This window comes from Erpetoichthys calabaricus, chromosome 18 (genome assembly GCF_900747795.2).
Source record: "Erpetoichthys calabaricus chromosome 18, fErpCal1.3, whole genome shotgun sequence".
In the NCBI taxonomy this organism is placed as follows: Eukaryota; Metazoa; Chordata; class Cladistia; order Polypteriformes; family Polypteridae; genus Erpetoichthys; species Erpetoichthys calabaricus.
The window spans coordinates 87,817,074-87,834,806 of NC_041411.2; the positions used below are offsets into that span (position 1 = coordinate 87,817,074).

A 17,733-nucleotide genomic window follows, 5' to 3' on the forward strand; every position below is an offset into this window, starting at 1 on the left:
TTCTGGGCTCATCAGGCGTACAAACTCCACTGCACTCCCTCTCGGGAATCGAACCTCGGACGTGACAGTAAACTATTTCAACCATTCTATGATCTGCTCCTCACAAACTGAGGGCACCGTAGCGGATGTTAGCAGACTGCTGGCCAACCACAAGCGTTACCTGGTAGGTAACCACCCATACAATCAGATTGTGACACAGACTTCGAATGCCGTGAATGTAATTACCCCGATCTACATGCTGTCAAATAAACGAACTACACGCCGTGGCGCAACGTTAGGGGCATTCCCTCTGGCGCTGACGTCCGAGGTTCGATTCCCGAAAGGGAGTGCAGTGAGTGTGTACGCCTGATGAGCCCAGAATGAGGGCGAAACACGTGTTGCGTACTCTTTGCATTTATTTGACAGTAAACTATTTCAACCATATATATAATATATAATATATAATATATAATATATAATATATATATATCCATCCATCCATCCATCCATCCATCCATTGTCCAACCCGCTGAATCCAAACACAGGGTCACGGGGGTCTGCTGGAGCCAATCCCAGCCAACACAGGGCACAAGGCAGGAAACAATCCTGGGCAGGGTGCCAACCCACCGCAGTATATATATATATATATATATATATATATATATATATATATATATATATTTATATATCTATATCTATAATAATAAAAGGCAAAGCCCTCACTGACTGACTCACTCACTCACTCACTCACTCACTGACTGACTGACTCACTCATCACTAATTCTCCAACTTCCCGTGTAGGTGGAAGGCTGAAATTTGGCAGGCTCATTCCTTACAGCTTACTTACAAAAGTTAGGCAGGTTTCATTTCGAAATTCAAAGCGTAATGGTCATAACTGGAACATATTTTTTGTCCATACACTGTAATGGAGGAGGCGGAGTCACATATCGCGTCATCACGCCTCCTACGTAATCACGTGAACTAAAAACAAGGAAGAGATTTACAGCACGAGTCACACGCGGGAACGAAGGTAAATGACGTTAATTTTTGACTGTCTTTTAATACTGTGTAAGCATACATATTAACACATGTGCAATTAAACGTGTGCATTTACGGGGTGATTTCTCAGGCTTAAAAGCTCACCTTTTATCAAACGTGGGAACAAAGGTAACTGACGTTGTTCACTGTCTTTTAATACTGTGTAACCATACATATTAACACATGTCCAATTAAACGTGTGCATTTACGGGGTGATTTCTCAGGCTTAAAAGCTCGCCTTTTACTAAAAAGGTAAATGCAAAACTATTTTCAATCAGTTTATTGAAACGCTCCCGTTAAGGATTGCAATAACATATTCGCGAGATAAAAGAATGAAGTAGGGGGAACTGGAGGAAGAGCCGCAAACAGCGAAGAGCAAAAAATTAATTAAACAATTGAGAACGGAGCGAGTTAAGCATACAAGCATGTTCATAAGGGAAACAAAGCACGGTGTAAAACGTAAGTTTAAATTAAGTTTATAGAAATGCTCCCGCTGCGGATTGCAATAACATATTCGCGAGATAAAAGTTTAATGAGAAGACACGAGGTATAAACGAACCACACGCCGTGGCGCAACGTTAGGGGCAACAGTTTCAACCATTCTATGATCTGCTTCTCGCAACTGAAAGACGTCACATGGCGGATGTTAGCCGACTTGCTGACCGCAACGTTAGGGGCTTCAACTCTGGCGCTGACGCCACATCTCAGTGCCAACACTTTGCAGACTCTACTTAAAAGACACGCTCTCCTCACTGGACAGTTAAAAACACCAATCAAACTAACGATGACATCAAGTATTACCCAATCAAAAGTAGGAAAGGAGGCATCTTCATAAAATGCGTGTGGGATGATTTGCATGAGACGCTGCTTTAAAAAAAAAATGATAAAAAAAATACGGGATAAATCCCGTCCATTATTGATTCAAAACGGGACGCGCAATTTCATTCTCAAACGCGGCACGATTCCGTATTTTAAAGGACGGGTGGCAACCCTACAGTGCCAGGTAACCACCCATACAATCAGATTGTGATTCAGACTAGGAATGCAATGAATGTAATTACCCCGATCTACATACAAGGCGAAAATCTTGCAACATTCAAAGATGATGGTTTGGGATAAGTACACCATAGAACATAAAAGAGCTTATGAAGCCTTGAACCGAAAAAAGCAAGATCTCAGAGATCGTAAAAAAAAAAATAGGAGGTAATGTCGTTTTACTCGCTGTAGATTTTAGTCAAACATTACCAGTTATTCCACGAGGGAGACCAGCAGATGAACTCAACGCGTGTTTAAAATTCAGGCTTCTCCCACGCTCGGTTATATGTCGCGTGTTCTCGGGTAGGTGCACCAAAAAATGTATACATTTAAGCATGTAATGGGCAAACAAAAAATGAGGTATACCCGAAGGCACTGCAGTAGTACTTAATGTAACTTTACTTCTTAAATGTTAATGTTTTACTGTTTAATAATTTATACGCTTCTTATATGTTGTTCAAATTCTTTTATCAAAATACCACTGACAGCGCAATGCACGATACCATGGAGTGAATACACCATACGCATCTGCCCACGGCCGCCCTGGTGTGCGCAGATAGGAGTTGATTCTAAAATAAAATAAACATAAAGATAAAAAGAATAAAACAATCATCACCCATAAAGCGTGTGTGTGTGTATATATGTGTATATATATATGTTGATATGTGGATGTGTATATGTGTATATGTGTATATATATATATATATATATGTAGATATGTATATATATGTGTATATGTATATGTATATATATATGTTTATATGTGTGTGTGTGTATTTTATATATATAAAACACAGCAACACTCATAACAATGACAGCACAATTACATTGACAATCATGTTACGTTATTTTTAAAATGTTTCCTTTTTTTTTTCATAACCTCTTTAACACACTACTTCTCCGCTGCGAAGCGCGGGTATTTTGCTAGTATATATATATATATATATATATATATATATATATATATATATAATATATAATTATAGTATGTATGTGTGTGTGTGTGTGTATATGTATATATATATATATATATATATATATATATATATATATATATATATATATATATATATATATATATAATGTGTATATATAAAACACATATATATATATATATATATATATATATATATATATATATATATATATATATATATATATATATATATATATATACAGTGTATATATAATATGTATATTGTGACAGATAGGGGGTGCTGTTGTTCCCTTGAACCCTCAGACCACACGTCAAACACCAGGTAAAAGTCCGAATATTTAAATGTATTATAATAATGCACCAAGCACCTCCACTCCACAATACTCCAATAATAATCAATAAACACCATAATCAATCACAATCCTCCACTCCCTCCCAACTCGGCTCAATCTGCTGGGGTTTCCCATAGTTCTTCTATAGTCCCTGACCTGGAAATGCCTCTGTCCCTCAGTCCAAGTGACTTCTTAGCACTTCTGGGTCAGATCAAAACTCTTCTTTTTCTTCAGCCCGCAAGTACATAATTTTTTCTGTCCCCGTGACTGGGAAGTACTTCCGGGCTATATGGAAAATACAATTCCCTGTTCCTCCCTGCAGCGTCCCCTGACAGCCCCCACTGCATCCAGCAGGGCCGTGAAGAAAAACTCCAAGGTCCATGACGCCCTGCTGGAATTCAGGGCACCTCCACGTTGCAGGAAGGGCTCCATCTGGCGGCTTGGGGGTATTGGCCGGGATAAACTGCCAGCCATATATCACTATATAATATAAAACAGAAAGTAGGTTAGGTTTCCATACTGGAGCAAAGGTGTAATAAAGCTTTTTTGTTTTGGTAACTAATCCTTAAACTATGTGTGAGAAACATAAGAGTAGAACAGAGAAGGAGCCAACTTGTCTGTTAATGAAAAGCGTTTTGTTTTACTTTTATTGATATCACAAGAGATTATGATAATAGATGCATTTGTAAGTGCATGTGATTCGAGTGATTCTTACTGAATGTTCCTTTCAAGGTGATTTTATAGATCTTAATCAGTCTCTGCACATAACAGTTGCTCCATCTCAGGCTGCAGGATGTAGCAAATATTCTACCAAATAACAACATGGGTTGGGAGGCACCACATAACCTTGTGACCATTAAGCGACTATGTATGAGGTAGAGGGCCCATTATGATTCTTGTTTTTCTACCCCACAACTTGCATTAAATAATATGATATTGAGGCAACAAAATCAACTAGCCAGCTATGAAATATTCCAGAACATGTTAGTAGACGCTGCTCTCCTGAACTGTTATGTTTTTAATATACAATGTTTTGAATGAGATAATCATTCATTGGTCAAGAGGCTTGTGTTCAATTCAAAAGCTTCAATTCAATGACTTTTCCACTTTCAGCATTTTCTGTAATTGCCAGGATGTGGACATTACTTCTGAGATTTTTATATCCCAGTTCACTGACCTTAGCAGTTAATGACACCACCGAACTGTTCAGCAAAGCAATCTGGTTATTATGGTGGTGAACAGATTCCAGCAGCATTTTAAACTTTTGTTTCCTTGCATGTCATTTTGGACAGTACCAAGCTCAGCCTCAAAACTCTGCTGCAGGGATTTGCGCATAACAAAGACCTGGTTGACCACAAACTGCTTCAAATTGTTGGAAGGAGCCTCCATATTTGAATGGTCATTATGTTCATGCTGTTTACTTAAGAGTTGTCTTCATGGAGCTATAGATCTCCGAGTGATTCCTTCTCAAAGTAGACACCATCTTTTGATTCTAGAAGGTGAGTAGAGCAGAGGCAGATAAAAATGATAAAATTATGGCTAGAGAACTGCCTGAACGTTTGTCCATCGGCCATCACAGGTTACGTAGGTGGTGCACACGAACAAAACAAAAAAGTTGGTTCAATCTGCACAACTGTCTCACTCTTTGACTCTGAAGAGGTTGTTTAGCTTGCTTTTGTTTTAGTTGTATTCATCCATCCACCTGTCCAGTCTGAACCTTCTTCATCTAAGTCAGTCATGGTGGGGCTGGAGCCAGTCTCAACATATTAGCATCAAGGTAGGAACCAATCCTGATTAGGGCACATGCACATCACGTGACCCACTCGCTCACACGGAGGCCTGTTAAGAGTTGCATGCTCAGACGGTGCACAGTTGTTTGTGCTGCTACAACAGTTCTCCTAGGGTCCTGAGGTTGAACCCCTCACTTCCTTCCTCCAATACATGTGGAGTTTGAATGTTTTCCTTATATTTTCAGGAATGTTTCTTTGCTTACTACAATGTACATCTCAAAAACATGCATAGGTGAACTGGCAGCTCTGAGTTGGTCCTTCATGTATGTGACAGACTTTTTGAGATAAGAAAGACAGAACTTTTGATGTAAGGAAAGGCAGAAATTTTTAGGTAAGTTGATGATGTGTTGCATGTTTATTAGCACATACAAGTAAGAAGTTCACTGTGGTTTTCTACGTGTGACAATATTGACTCTATGAACCTTATGAGTGTGAGTGACTGCAGGCAGGATTCTGTTTTGCTGGTGAGCAGTGCACAGTCCAGTACTGCCAGAATGGGCCTGATCCACCCTCGCCGTTCAGTCAGTGCAGTCAGTGTCAGTGCATTAGCAAATAAGGGTGTCCAGTATGGGACAGGTGTCTCTCCAGAGATGGTTCTTGCCTTGCATTTTGCATAGGCTTTGTCCCTACAAGTCTCTAAGGCCTAGCTACTTGGAGGGCTGCAGTGAATGCAATGTTTTAGTTCCAAACAACTGATGTCAACTGGACTCTTATCTTAATTGCGTATGTAATTATTTGCCAGTTTCAACTTTTATCATGTCAATCCAGAAATTCACAATAGGATTGATTTCATTTTTTAAAGTGTGGTACTTCAGCCCAGACACAAACAGGGAGAGACAGAATGTCCCAAAAGCACACATGGTTTTATTTATAGTTCCAGCACACAACACCGTGACAGTGCACCAAACTCCCTTGATCAGTCCGTTTCTCCCGTCTGGACTTCTCCTGCCACCTTTACTCCTCTCCTCCCAAACTATGTCTTCATCCTCCCGACTCCGGCTCATCTACTCGAGGGAGGCGGCCTCTTTTATAGCCACCCGGACGTGCTCCAGGTGCTCTGTGACGGTCTTCAGGCAGCACTTCTGGGTGTGGTGGAAGTGCTGACATCCGGGGCTTTCCACTCCTCCTGGCGCACCCTTGTGGTGGCCATGGGCCCCAATAGGGTTGAGCTTCCATGCTCGTTTCCCGTGGCCCCCATACAGACCAGGTCAGCTGCCCTCTCGTGGACCAGACGGAGGTATGGACCCTCTCCCGGTCCTTCCAGGTGTCCACCACAAAAGGAATTCAACATGTATGACTATACTGTATAGATCTGTGTTCACATATTTGTCTTTTATCTTTATTTTAAAAAAAAAGTCATTTTAACTACTTCCTTGTTAAAGATCACAGAGGCAAAAATGACAATGAAGTAGCTACTCCTGTCATTTGCACCCGTGTCTGCTCTCTGTTACCTGACACTATTTGAAAAAATGGAGGCTGCTTCTGATTAAACAATTCAATGTGAAAGTTACATTTTTTTCCAGAATTCTATTTCTTCTTTTTACTGCACTTTTTTTTTTATAAAGCTTGAACTCTAAATTGTATCCAAATAAAGATAACGAAAAAAAGAGAGGACTCGAGCACTAAATGCTAAAGAGAAGCAGTTCTTGTAATAACATTTCCACCTCTAAAACCATTAGTAGATAACTACTCAAATAAAAATAGCATTTGAAAATAAATAACACTGGAAAACCTCAACATCTGGAAAATGTAATCTCTTTTTTTAAATTACAATAAAAGGTAAATATTATTGTGTAGGTCCATAGGAGAGTATTTTAGAGGTTGGTTTTAGTCATCAACCCACTGAGTGGAACATGATGTGAATAATCTTGTAATTAAACTTTTTCAGATTGAACTGACTTTTAAAGTTTCTTGGTGTTTTTGCAGGTTGCCATAAAATCCATACGCAAGGACCGCATCACTGATGACTTGGACAGAGTGCACATTCAAAGAGAGATTGAAATCATGTCATCCCTCAGGCACCCTAACATCATTTGTATTTATGAAGGTCAGTGATTATCATGCTATACATCTTTGCTGTTATTTATAACATATTTTAAAACCCAGATATTGAATTTTTGACATGATGGAACAGTGGTTTGTGGTGCCAACCCCAAGGTGACTGGGGTTAAATCCTGCACCTAGTCGCTGTTTGTGAAGTCTGCATGTTCTGCTGGTGTCTGTGGGTTTTTTATTCTTAAGTTATTACTTTGTTCTTCTGTATTTCAAACATATTTACAATATGTTAGGTTAATTGATGAATCTAAATTGGCATAGAGTGGATGTTTGTTCCAGAGTGCCACATTTGGACTGGTATTTCATCCAGAGTTAGGTTCTGCTATGCCCCCAGTGCTGGTTGGATAAACTCTTGATCCCTGCACCACCATAACTGAAGTACGTTGTTCTGAAAAACAGATGAGTGGACATTTTTGAATAGGATGAGCTGAATAGATTACAGTTAGGATCAGGTTTATTTTGCAATATGCCCATTTCCTTCTTACAGTACATACAAACGTTCACGCTCTGTGCTATTGAGCTTGACTGAAGTTTAATGGCAGACAAGCAGAAATTAAGTTTATATGAGTGCTCCTTCCTACCACCAAGGGCTGCCATCTTAGACTCTGGCTCCCTGCACACTTGTATTAGACTAAATCGGCTATGACCAGAAAGCAGGAGACAGAACTGGAGGTTGTAGAGTTAAAGATGTTAAGATTTGCATTGGGTGTGACAAGGATGGACAGGATTAGAAATGGGGACATTAGAGGGTCAGCTCAGGTTGGATGGTTGGGAGACAAAGTCAGAGAGGCGAGATTGTGTTGGTTTGGACATGTGCAGAGGAGAGATGCTGGGTATATTGGGAGAAGGATGCTAAGGATAAGCTGCCAGGGAAAAGGAAAAGAGGAAGGCCTAAGAGAAGGTTTATGGATGTGGTGAGAGAGGACATGCAGGTGATGGGTGTAACAGAGCAAGATGACGAGGACAGAAAGATATGGAAGAAGATGATCCGCTGTGGCAACCCCTAATGGGAGCAGCCGAAAGAAGAAGAAGAAACTATGAACATAAAGAAATCTTGCTAATGGCTTTACTTTTCGTAATAACTTTTTAAACATATACTGTCTAACTTTCAGGGAAAACTTGAGGGTTGGTGGCAGGATTGGCACTCCAGACCACTGTAAAAAAAACCTCACACTCTTCCACTCCATTCAAACTAGTGTGGTGCTAAGGCGTCACCCGCTGGATGGCTGCACTTGGGTCCTAATTTGGGATCCTGAGGTGGTTCGTCGGACTGTATCCGTGCATGCTCCTAACTCGTCCTCCTTTGTCTTATCAACACTGTGATAATTTTTGATGAATGTGTAATCTCTGGATTTGACAATCCATTCAGGGCCCTTTGAGCCCCCAAACTAAGAAGAGCGGAGTATAGGACTCTGATTAATGCAAAATAAACCATTGCAGGAGAGGGCTTAACTAACGGCTTTAACAAATGTACGTGTGCATTTGTTTCTGACAGTGTTTAAGTGTCACCAGCCAGCCAGTAGAATAATCCTGGATCTAACAAACTGACTGTCACATAGTTTACTCTTTATCACTGCCATTGAAAATTCTGTGCTCATTCAAGTCACTCAGATTCTGCACAGAACGAGAAACGTTTAGAAATGAAGAATATAAATATGTGTATTTGTTTTCTTATGCAGTGTTTGAAAGTAAAGATAAGATCATTATTGTAATGGAGTATGCAAGCCGTGGAGAGCTCTATGACTATGTAAGCAGTCAAATCCGAATTCCAGAGGCAGAAGCCCGCAAATTCTTCCGGCAGATTACATCGGCTTTGCACTACTGTCATAAGGTAAGATGCCTTTGCAGTTTAATGCATTTAAATGAAACTGATTTACCAGTCACCAGAAATTTTTAGATTTTAGAGACTGAAACAGAGTTAAAAGAGAAGAACTCTACTTTCAAGCCTGAACTTTTGGATGTGCAGCCTTTAAACACAGTCACTGATGGTCCAGGTCGGGGAATATAACAATCAATCAGGATTCTCCTTTAAGACTTTCATCATACTGAACTGTGTTGCTATTATTTGTGTATCCCCCATTTTTAATGCAGTTAAGTGTAGGGCTGTGCCAGTGTGCTTCTGCAAAGGAAAAGAAGGTTAAAGGGTTGTTTTCAGGTTGAAGACGCAATGTTTTGGCTGTGTAACCTTCATGAGGTATACAACTGAAAAGGAAAAAGCAGGTAACGTATGTAAGAGGGGGTGAAGTGCCAGCACAGATGAAAGGACAAAGGGTGAGAGTAGGTGAGAAACAGCTGCCATTACAGAAGACAAAATGAGAGATTGAACAGTTAGTCGGTCATTAAAACCTGGAGAAATATGCAATTCCAGACTGGGAATGAGCTTATCTTTTTCTATTTTTCTTTGAAAAGAGTCATGAAGCTCTGTGAAAGAACACAAAGATCAGTGTGGCTATGACCAAAGGATGTGAAGTGTTCAGCTTTGTAAGCTCTTTGATTTTAATGGCTAGCTGTCTCCCTGTTTCACTTACAGTATGTAGATGGCTGGACACTTCCTACAAGAAAGGCAGTAAATATGATTTTTAGACTTGGAAGAGGCCTGTTGTTTAATATTGAATTTACCAGAGGGACGCGAGAAAAGGAAGAGTATTGTTGGTGACACAGTTGCAGGAGACATAGTGGCCTCTGTTACGGCTCAAAGTCGCCGGTGAGTAATGTAGCTCGACGGAAGGCGATTGGTGAACGGTTAGATAAAAGGTTGATGACTTGTGGGAGAGAGTGTTAGAGTGGAACGGGAGGGATAGCAAGATTCAAGATGCATTACGTTAGTTCCTCTTAGAATGTGTGTTTCAAGGACCACTCCTGGCTTGATTGAGAGCCCTGCCATTAATATGAAAAGGATTTCCTCCATCAGTGAAGAAACTTCTCATTCTGAGAGCTTCATTAAAGACGTCAGCCTCATCAGTGGGTAGGCAGCCACCATTTATAAAGTGTTCTAGATGGAGTAGAGGAACTGCAGGGCAAATGGCTGATTACCTCTCTGTCCAGGTGCTCAGGATGGTTTGTGTGTCTGTTATATCACAAATTAGGTTATTTAAGTTTTTCTTTTAGTATTGAATTTAGTATTTTACTCTGATTTATTGTCCTGTATTCTATTTAATGCTTTGTTATCTGTTTCATTGTTCTAGTCAGGAAAACATTTGTATCCAATGTTACATATACCCTGCTGTTTTTTTCTAAGACTCTGTAAAGCACCTTGAGCATGGAAAGGTGCTATATAAATAAAATGTATTATTATTATTAGTGATTGTTAAGGTCATGGTAGAGTAATGTTAAATAAAATTCATACTTGGAAAATTCTTTATATTTTCTCATTTAAAATAACCAATGTAATTTTGTTTTATAATAAACTAGACATTAAGCCCGTTACAATAACGGGCGCTAGAACAGTAGTCCATAAACATTAGTAGGCACAGTCCATATTAAATGGCAAGGGACCTTTAACCTCATTAAATTTTTTCTGTAAAATGCCTGTAATTTTCTCTGACAGTAATATTGGCTTTGCTGTCCGTAATATGCGTTTAATTTTCTGTCACAAAAGTGGGCTATCAGCAGATTCTCCCCAGCAACTGATGTAATGTGCGCGAAAATAAATCTACTTTTACTTTACACTTTACCGGGCCAAGCTTTCTTAATCGCAAATCTGACATCCTCAGAGTGAACACTTGCACAACAATGGGGAAGCTGGTCTCCGCGTCTTAGTACCCGATTGGATTTTTCGTGTTTTCTGTTTTAGGTTTTACCTCATTTACTGAAATCCGATTGGATCTGCCGCGCGATATTTTCTAGGTCCCGCCCTCTCTGTCTTGTGTGGCGCGTCAGGCGGCCTTTGAAGCAGCGCACTGTACCCCGCGCATGCACACTTCACCAGAAGACAAACACACACGGACACCTGGACGCACACAGGGATTTTATTAAAGAGGATTCTGTGCTGTACAGTCCATCCATCCATTATCTAACCCGCTATATCCTAACTACAGGGTCACGGGGGTCTGCTGGATCCAATCCCAACCAACACAGGGCGCAAGGCAGGAAACAAACCCCGGGCAGGGTGCCAGCCCACCGCAGGGCACACACCCACACACCAAGCACACACTAGGGACAATTTAGAAAAGGCGACACACCTAACCTGCATGTCTTTGGACTGTGGGAGGAAACCGGAGCACCCAGAAGAAACCCACACAGACACGGGGAGAACATGCAAACTCCACGCAGGGAGGACCCGGGAAGCGAACCCCTAACTGCGAGGCACTGCTGGCTGTGCGCATTTGAGAATGTGAAATAAACAATAATATATTATATATTTTTCTGAGGCTACAGCAAATAAACATGTTGAATGTTGAAATCTAAATATATTTAAACCATGACCTAGTTTGATGCTTTCTTTAATGTGTGGCAATATACAAATAAACAGTGGGAATTATTGACTCTTTCCCACATTTTAAATTTGCAGAAAATGTACCAGTTCTGAGGATTGGAATGTAGTATTTATTAAATTAAGGCTCAACTAGCACAAATACATAGGATTTCTTCGAAGTTATGATTCATTTCTATACTGATGTGGTTTTTACTTTGACCCTCAATGTGATATGGAACATGAATGTTAATCCATGAAAGTTAATCAGAAAATAACAGTTTTGGTCAGTGAACAGATGAATGAGTGGGTGACGGCCGAAGGCAGAACTGTAATCCCTCACATCCAAAACGACTCCCTCAGATGGGCCACATGACTCCGAGAAGCAAGCTTGGTTGCATTTGAAAGCTGATAGCACACAGTTTCTCACGGAATAAAAATATCTCGACTAAATTCAAGTCATTGGAAGCTAACTAGCTAAAACTGTGCATATTGTTCCTGAATGTTCATCCATTTTAAGGGTCATTCAGAAAATGAATGTGAAATTTTATAAGAAGATGCAAATTTCATGTGTAGCAGTAAAGAGAACAATTGTATTTAATTTAAATACCTTATTTATGATGCCAGCATCCGGAAGAGAATGGAGCTTAGTTTAGTAGGTTATGCTAATTTATTATGTTAAACTGAAATATGTTACTTCCTGCCAATGCTATTATCCTATTGTTTTAAGATTACTCTTCATGGCCTGTGGTCTTTACAAAGTGATAGACTGTGTACTATTTTAGAACATAAATGTTAATTCATTAGAAAATGATTGTAGAACAAATAGACTAAAAAGAATTCTTTGGAGGATATTCCTGTTAATTCCTTGGCTTGTGTTTGTACTCTGGCAACCATTTCAGTTGTTGAAAGATGGACTTGCCTGGCTTTTAATCCACAGACGTGGGGCGTTGCATGCAAATGTTTAGTTTGTGCTTTGGCAATGTGTACAACCACCACTGAAAATGTTATTGTTCCCAATTTAGGAAACTTTAGTTTGCAATCCCAGAATAGACGGTGCTATGCCAGGTGATAAGGGGAGAATTTCTCAAGCAAGGCTTGATAAATCTGAGAGCGACCATCTGTGATTCATTTAGTCAGCAAGACGAATGGAGGTCAAATCAGGCAATTTGCAAAACCAAAGGGGAAATGATCTGCCTGGTCTGTCCGTGCACTAATGCGTTCTGCTGCTTGGCCATGAAACTAGAAAGATTTATACACAGCTGCTGGTTTGAAATTTTGAGAATTTTTTTCTTTGATATTTACTAAAGTGGGATAAACTATACAATACATCTAAAGACAAACGATAGTATTTGAAATTAAGAAAACAAAACTGTGTATTTTAAGTTTAAGATGGGCATGATATGATGCACAGGCACACACACTCATGTTTGTACTGTATGACATGCTCCAAGCAATGCATTGCATAATAGTAACCAAAACGTGACACAGCTGATGACATTAACATCGTGCAATGCCAAATTGGTAAAAATGATTGAAATTAATTTTCAAAATATTTAAAGGATCAAAATATTATGATATCCAGTTAACACATAATTAATTGCTTAAATTGTATTTCTACCTGTGATAATTGTGTTTTGAATGTTAAGAAATTATTTAATTAAATGGATTCACCATTTCTATTAAAGGCTATAGAATCAGCTGGTGATATAAATCTGTACTTTTGCTCACCAAATGTCCTTGTTTCTCCGGAAATGTCCTCTTTTTACGAGGCTCTCTGGGCGTATTTTACAATACTGCCACTTTGTCTGGATTTTTCACACTTCCGCCCTAACGCACAAATCCCTTCCTTATATGGATTAAAGCTCCAAGGGGGTCCGCGCCACACTAACACGAAAAGTCCAAGTGGGACGAGCAGCCCCCATGATCTGACTTGAAGGAAAACCTCCAGATCTTTTGTTGATTTTTGTGTCCTCCTATTTTTTTTTTTTTTTGGCACCTGAAATATGGTAACCCTATCTGTAGAAGAGACTGTCCCCTTCTCTGTCTGTGTAAAATCAAAATTATCGTTGTAATTTATGGTTAATTCATGCAGAAGTGGCTATACTCAAGTAAGAATAAGGAATGTGCCTCCTTTGCACTATACAGTATTTAGCACACTGCTACACCTTGTTTTATTGAACTTCCTCTTGTATGCAGTGAGTGTTACTTTGTCAGCTAAGACAGCAAGCACAAATAACAATTCCAACATAATACTAAATGGCATGTAATGACTGCTGTCCTATCTACATTTATCTTCCTACTTTCTTTCTAGTGATTTTGGCTCGCGGGTGAGTAATGAGTAAAACCGGGTCAGAGAATGCATGAATGATCTGTTTATACGTGTGACGTAATGCTGAACGATTGGTTTCTAAACAAATCTGAAAATATGTTCTTGCTCTAAAAGAAACTCCATGTCTTTACCTTGTTTTGTCTATACTTGAGGCTCGTAAATCCATCAATGTGTGTTGTTATTCTTTACACATATTCTTTAACTACTACTAATGAATCTTTTCACATTCTGCTTTATTAACATTTCTATGGTGCTACTAAATCCTGCTTTTTAGTCTGTTTTTGATGAAGTGTGGCCTATAAAAGTCAAAAATGATTTAAATCTTCATCTCTGTTTAACGTATTTATGTACATTTTATAGCAATTCTTGAAGTCCTTTTGGAAGTCCATTAAAACTTCAAAGTTTCTCTACTCAGGGAGGTATGTTGTTGAATCAAAGTACTTGTCAACTTGGTGTAGAGTCAGCTGATCAGACTGTAATGGGAACAAAACAACATAACGTTCTCAAACCCGCTTAATCCAATCCAAGGGTCACGCAAAAGATCTAACTGAATTCTTCCAAGCAGCTGACAAAACTGAAATATCACTTTGATGTTTTAAAGACTAAATATGTACTCTGAGGGTATGTAGACGGGTGCTTTTAATGTTGTCTTCACATAGATATAAGGAAAAATGACCATTTTCAAATGTTATTTTTACTGGCATATTATTTAACATATTACTAGCTACACTCTGCATGTATAAGATTGAAATACACTTCTCTGATTTATTTTTCAGATTTAAAAATGCAGATATTGCACTGATAGTTCATCTCCCTTTCCCAATTCACTATCCTGAGATTTTCTAGGTGGCAGAATATAACCTAAAAGAGTTTGGATACTAAAAATGTTTGTTTGAATTTTGAATTCCAGCTTCTACTAACAATATTGAAGTCCTTCAGGTACATTAATATTGGCAGTAGACATTTTGGTTAGAAGTGTTGTAAGCAGGAATTGCTTAGCAATAATCTGACCTTCGGTTTGTTCTTATGCTGTATAAGGCTGCCGAGACGGATCTCAGCAGTCTTCTTTCAGGCCATCATAGTGTTGTTGTCTTCTGAATTCAGTAATTATCTGATAATTGGCACTGAAAATCACAAATTATAGGCATTAGAAACAAAACCACAGTTTAGTGTTGATCTTTGAATTATTTGTTTTAATTAAACATTGAGGCTCTCAAAATATTAAGAAACATCAATTGAAGCAAATTGAAAAAAAGATTAGTTTTAATCTCTAACAGAAAACAGCCTTTGTAGAAACACAAAAGAATTCTATAACTTACGAGGAATGGAAACAGAGTAATACGTTTAAATAGACTTCCATCAGATCCTTTAAACAAATAATCCATCAGATTGAAAAATAGACAGCATTGCCAAGACAGATTGCAAACTAATGCATGTTGTATCTTAATTCCATATTTTAGACAATAGCATTGCTTCTATTTGTGATGGAGTTTTACTTTAAATACATCAGAGAATGTAGAGACCAGCATTTCTGGATTCTTCCATCCAGATTCAGCTACACAACGGCCTGTTTTTGCTCTTGTATTGCTAGTAGTATGGCATGTTACATTGTAGGAACATTTTTTCAAATCCTTTCAGTACAATTTGGGGGGGGGGATGGGTCGGGGGGTCAATGGACACAGGTCATGAAAGAACTCTGGGTAGAGTGCCAGTCCTTCGCAGGCAGAAGGCTGAATTGGAATTGCAAATTGACCTAACACACATGTCTTTGGGGATGTGGAAGACAAAAAAAATCCCAACATAGAAGAAAACACATGCAGGCTGGGAAGAACTTCCAGGGTCCACAGGAACAACAACCAGCCACGGAGTTTAATGAACCCAGGATGCTCAACTGTAAGGTTGCAATATTGTTCACTGCATCACCCTGCCACCCAGTAATAAATGGTGCAAATACAATGCCTTGAAATGTTATATATCTGTGTTTTTGAAAAAGGCAAAGTTTTATTATAACGGGCACATAGTCATTTAGTTGATTATAAATACTGCTTACATAAGTACTGCAGCAACTTTTAAATTAATTATAATTTCTCAAGAATAATACATTGGGGATGCGGGCTCTGCATCGGTCTGTCGTGGTAAAAAAGGAGCTGAGCCGCAAGGCAAAGCTCTCAATTTACCAGTCGATCTATGTTCCTACCCTCACCTATGGTCATGAGCTATGGGTAGTGACCGAAAGAACGAGATCGCGAATACAAGCGGCAGAAATAAGTTTCCTCCGCAGGGTGTCTGGGCTTTCCCTTAAAGATAGGGTGAGAAGCTCAGAGTAGAGCCGCTGCTCCTCCGCATCGAGAGGAGTCAGATGAGGTGGCTCGGGCATCTGATCAGGATGCCTCCTGGACGCCTCCCTGGTGAGGTGTTCCGGGCACGTCTAACCGGGAGGAGGCCCCGGGGAAGACCCAGGACACGCTGGAGGGACTATGTCTCCCGGCTGGCCTGGGAACGCCTTGGGATTCTCCCGGAAGAGCTAGAAGAAGTGGCCGGGGAGAGGGAAGTCTGGGCATCTCTGCTCAAGCTGCTGCCCCTGCGACCCGACCTCGGATAAGCAGAAGAGGATGGATGGATGGATGGATGGATAATACATTGGGTGATGAGAGAGAGTCAAATTATGTATAATAAAATCATTTAATATAATAAAGAAAAAATAGTATGTTCTAGAGTGCATTACATTAAAGCTGTAATTCTTTTTAAAAACTTGATTAAAAAATAAGATCTAAGTAATATGCGAGTACAGCTTTAAATAGTAGAATGAATAAAATATAAGCAGAAAACCTGTGCTACCATTTAATGTACAGTTTCTCTAATTATAAAGCACTTCAGCAGCCAGAAGTTATTAAAAATAAATTAGAGAAATTTGAGTAAATCATTAACTAAACTTTATATGCTTTAGAAAAAGTAGATTACAGAGTAAGTTTAATTTTGTAGATTATTAACATCTAACTCGACATGACCCTAAGCAGAATAAGTGGATTCCAAAAATAGCCGCACAGATAGATTCATAATTAGATGGCATATTTTTACACTGATCTATTTAGTGGCTTCTGTCAAAGTGCCTTTAAGGATATCTCATTTTATTCTTAGAATTATTGTTAAATGTTTTGTCACATTTCTGACATTGCATAGGTTAATCTTTGTAACATTCATCCACCCATCCATTTTCTAGACCTGCTTTGTCCAATTATTGGATTTTGAAAGTCGACAGTTACAAGCTGCCGTACCAGTATGGGTCACCAGCTCATCACAGGGCACACGCTCACACCTAGACCCTCTTAACCAGAGCAATTTGAAGCTACTTTGAAATCAGATTTGGTGATTTTAGAGTGTGGGGCATAGCAATAGTACCTGAAGTAAAAAAACAATAGCAGAACTGATACTGTGAATTACACTCCTTGAAATTCTGAAGAAAAGTGCAGCTACTACAGGTATCAAATCCATTTTTAACTATACAGGCCCAATTTGGTGGTGCTGTTATATATATCTGAAGATAGCAAAAGTCAACCCAAACATTGATAAGGGTGATGCCGTATGTTAACAGATGAGCTGCTATAATGTTTAGCGGTGTTAGTTCTAACATGAAGATTTCCAGATTCTATGAACACTTGCACCTGTATGACTAACAGAATTTATATCTTTGAATGTATCTGGGTAACATCAGCTATTTTTGCTATAATTAATCAAGAAAAAATGAATATGTAAATCATTATAATTTTGTTTATTTAACCCATAAAATATTTACTGAAGATCAACTATAGTTAAATACATTGTAA

At 39.0% G+C, this 17,733-nt stretch overlaps 1 protein-coding gene across 1 annotated transcript in view; it reads left to right on the forward strand.

Moving 5' to 3' along the window:
- LOC114668648 (NUAK family SNF1-like kinase 1) overlaps positions 1-17,733 on the forward strand; it is a 126,112-nt gene that overhangs the window by 70,662 nt on the left and 37,717 nt on the right. Inside the window, exons 2-3 of the mRNA XM_028824521.2 lie at positions 7,038-7,158; positions 8,846-8,997. Coding sequence (XP_028680354.1) covers positions 7,038-7,158; positions 8,846-8,997 — 273 coding nt within the window. The remainder of the gene's footprint in view (positions 1-7,037; positions 7,159-8,845; positions 8,998-17,733) is intronic.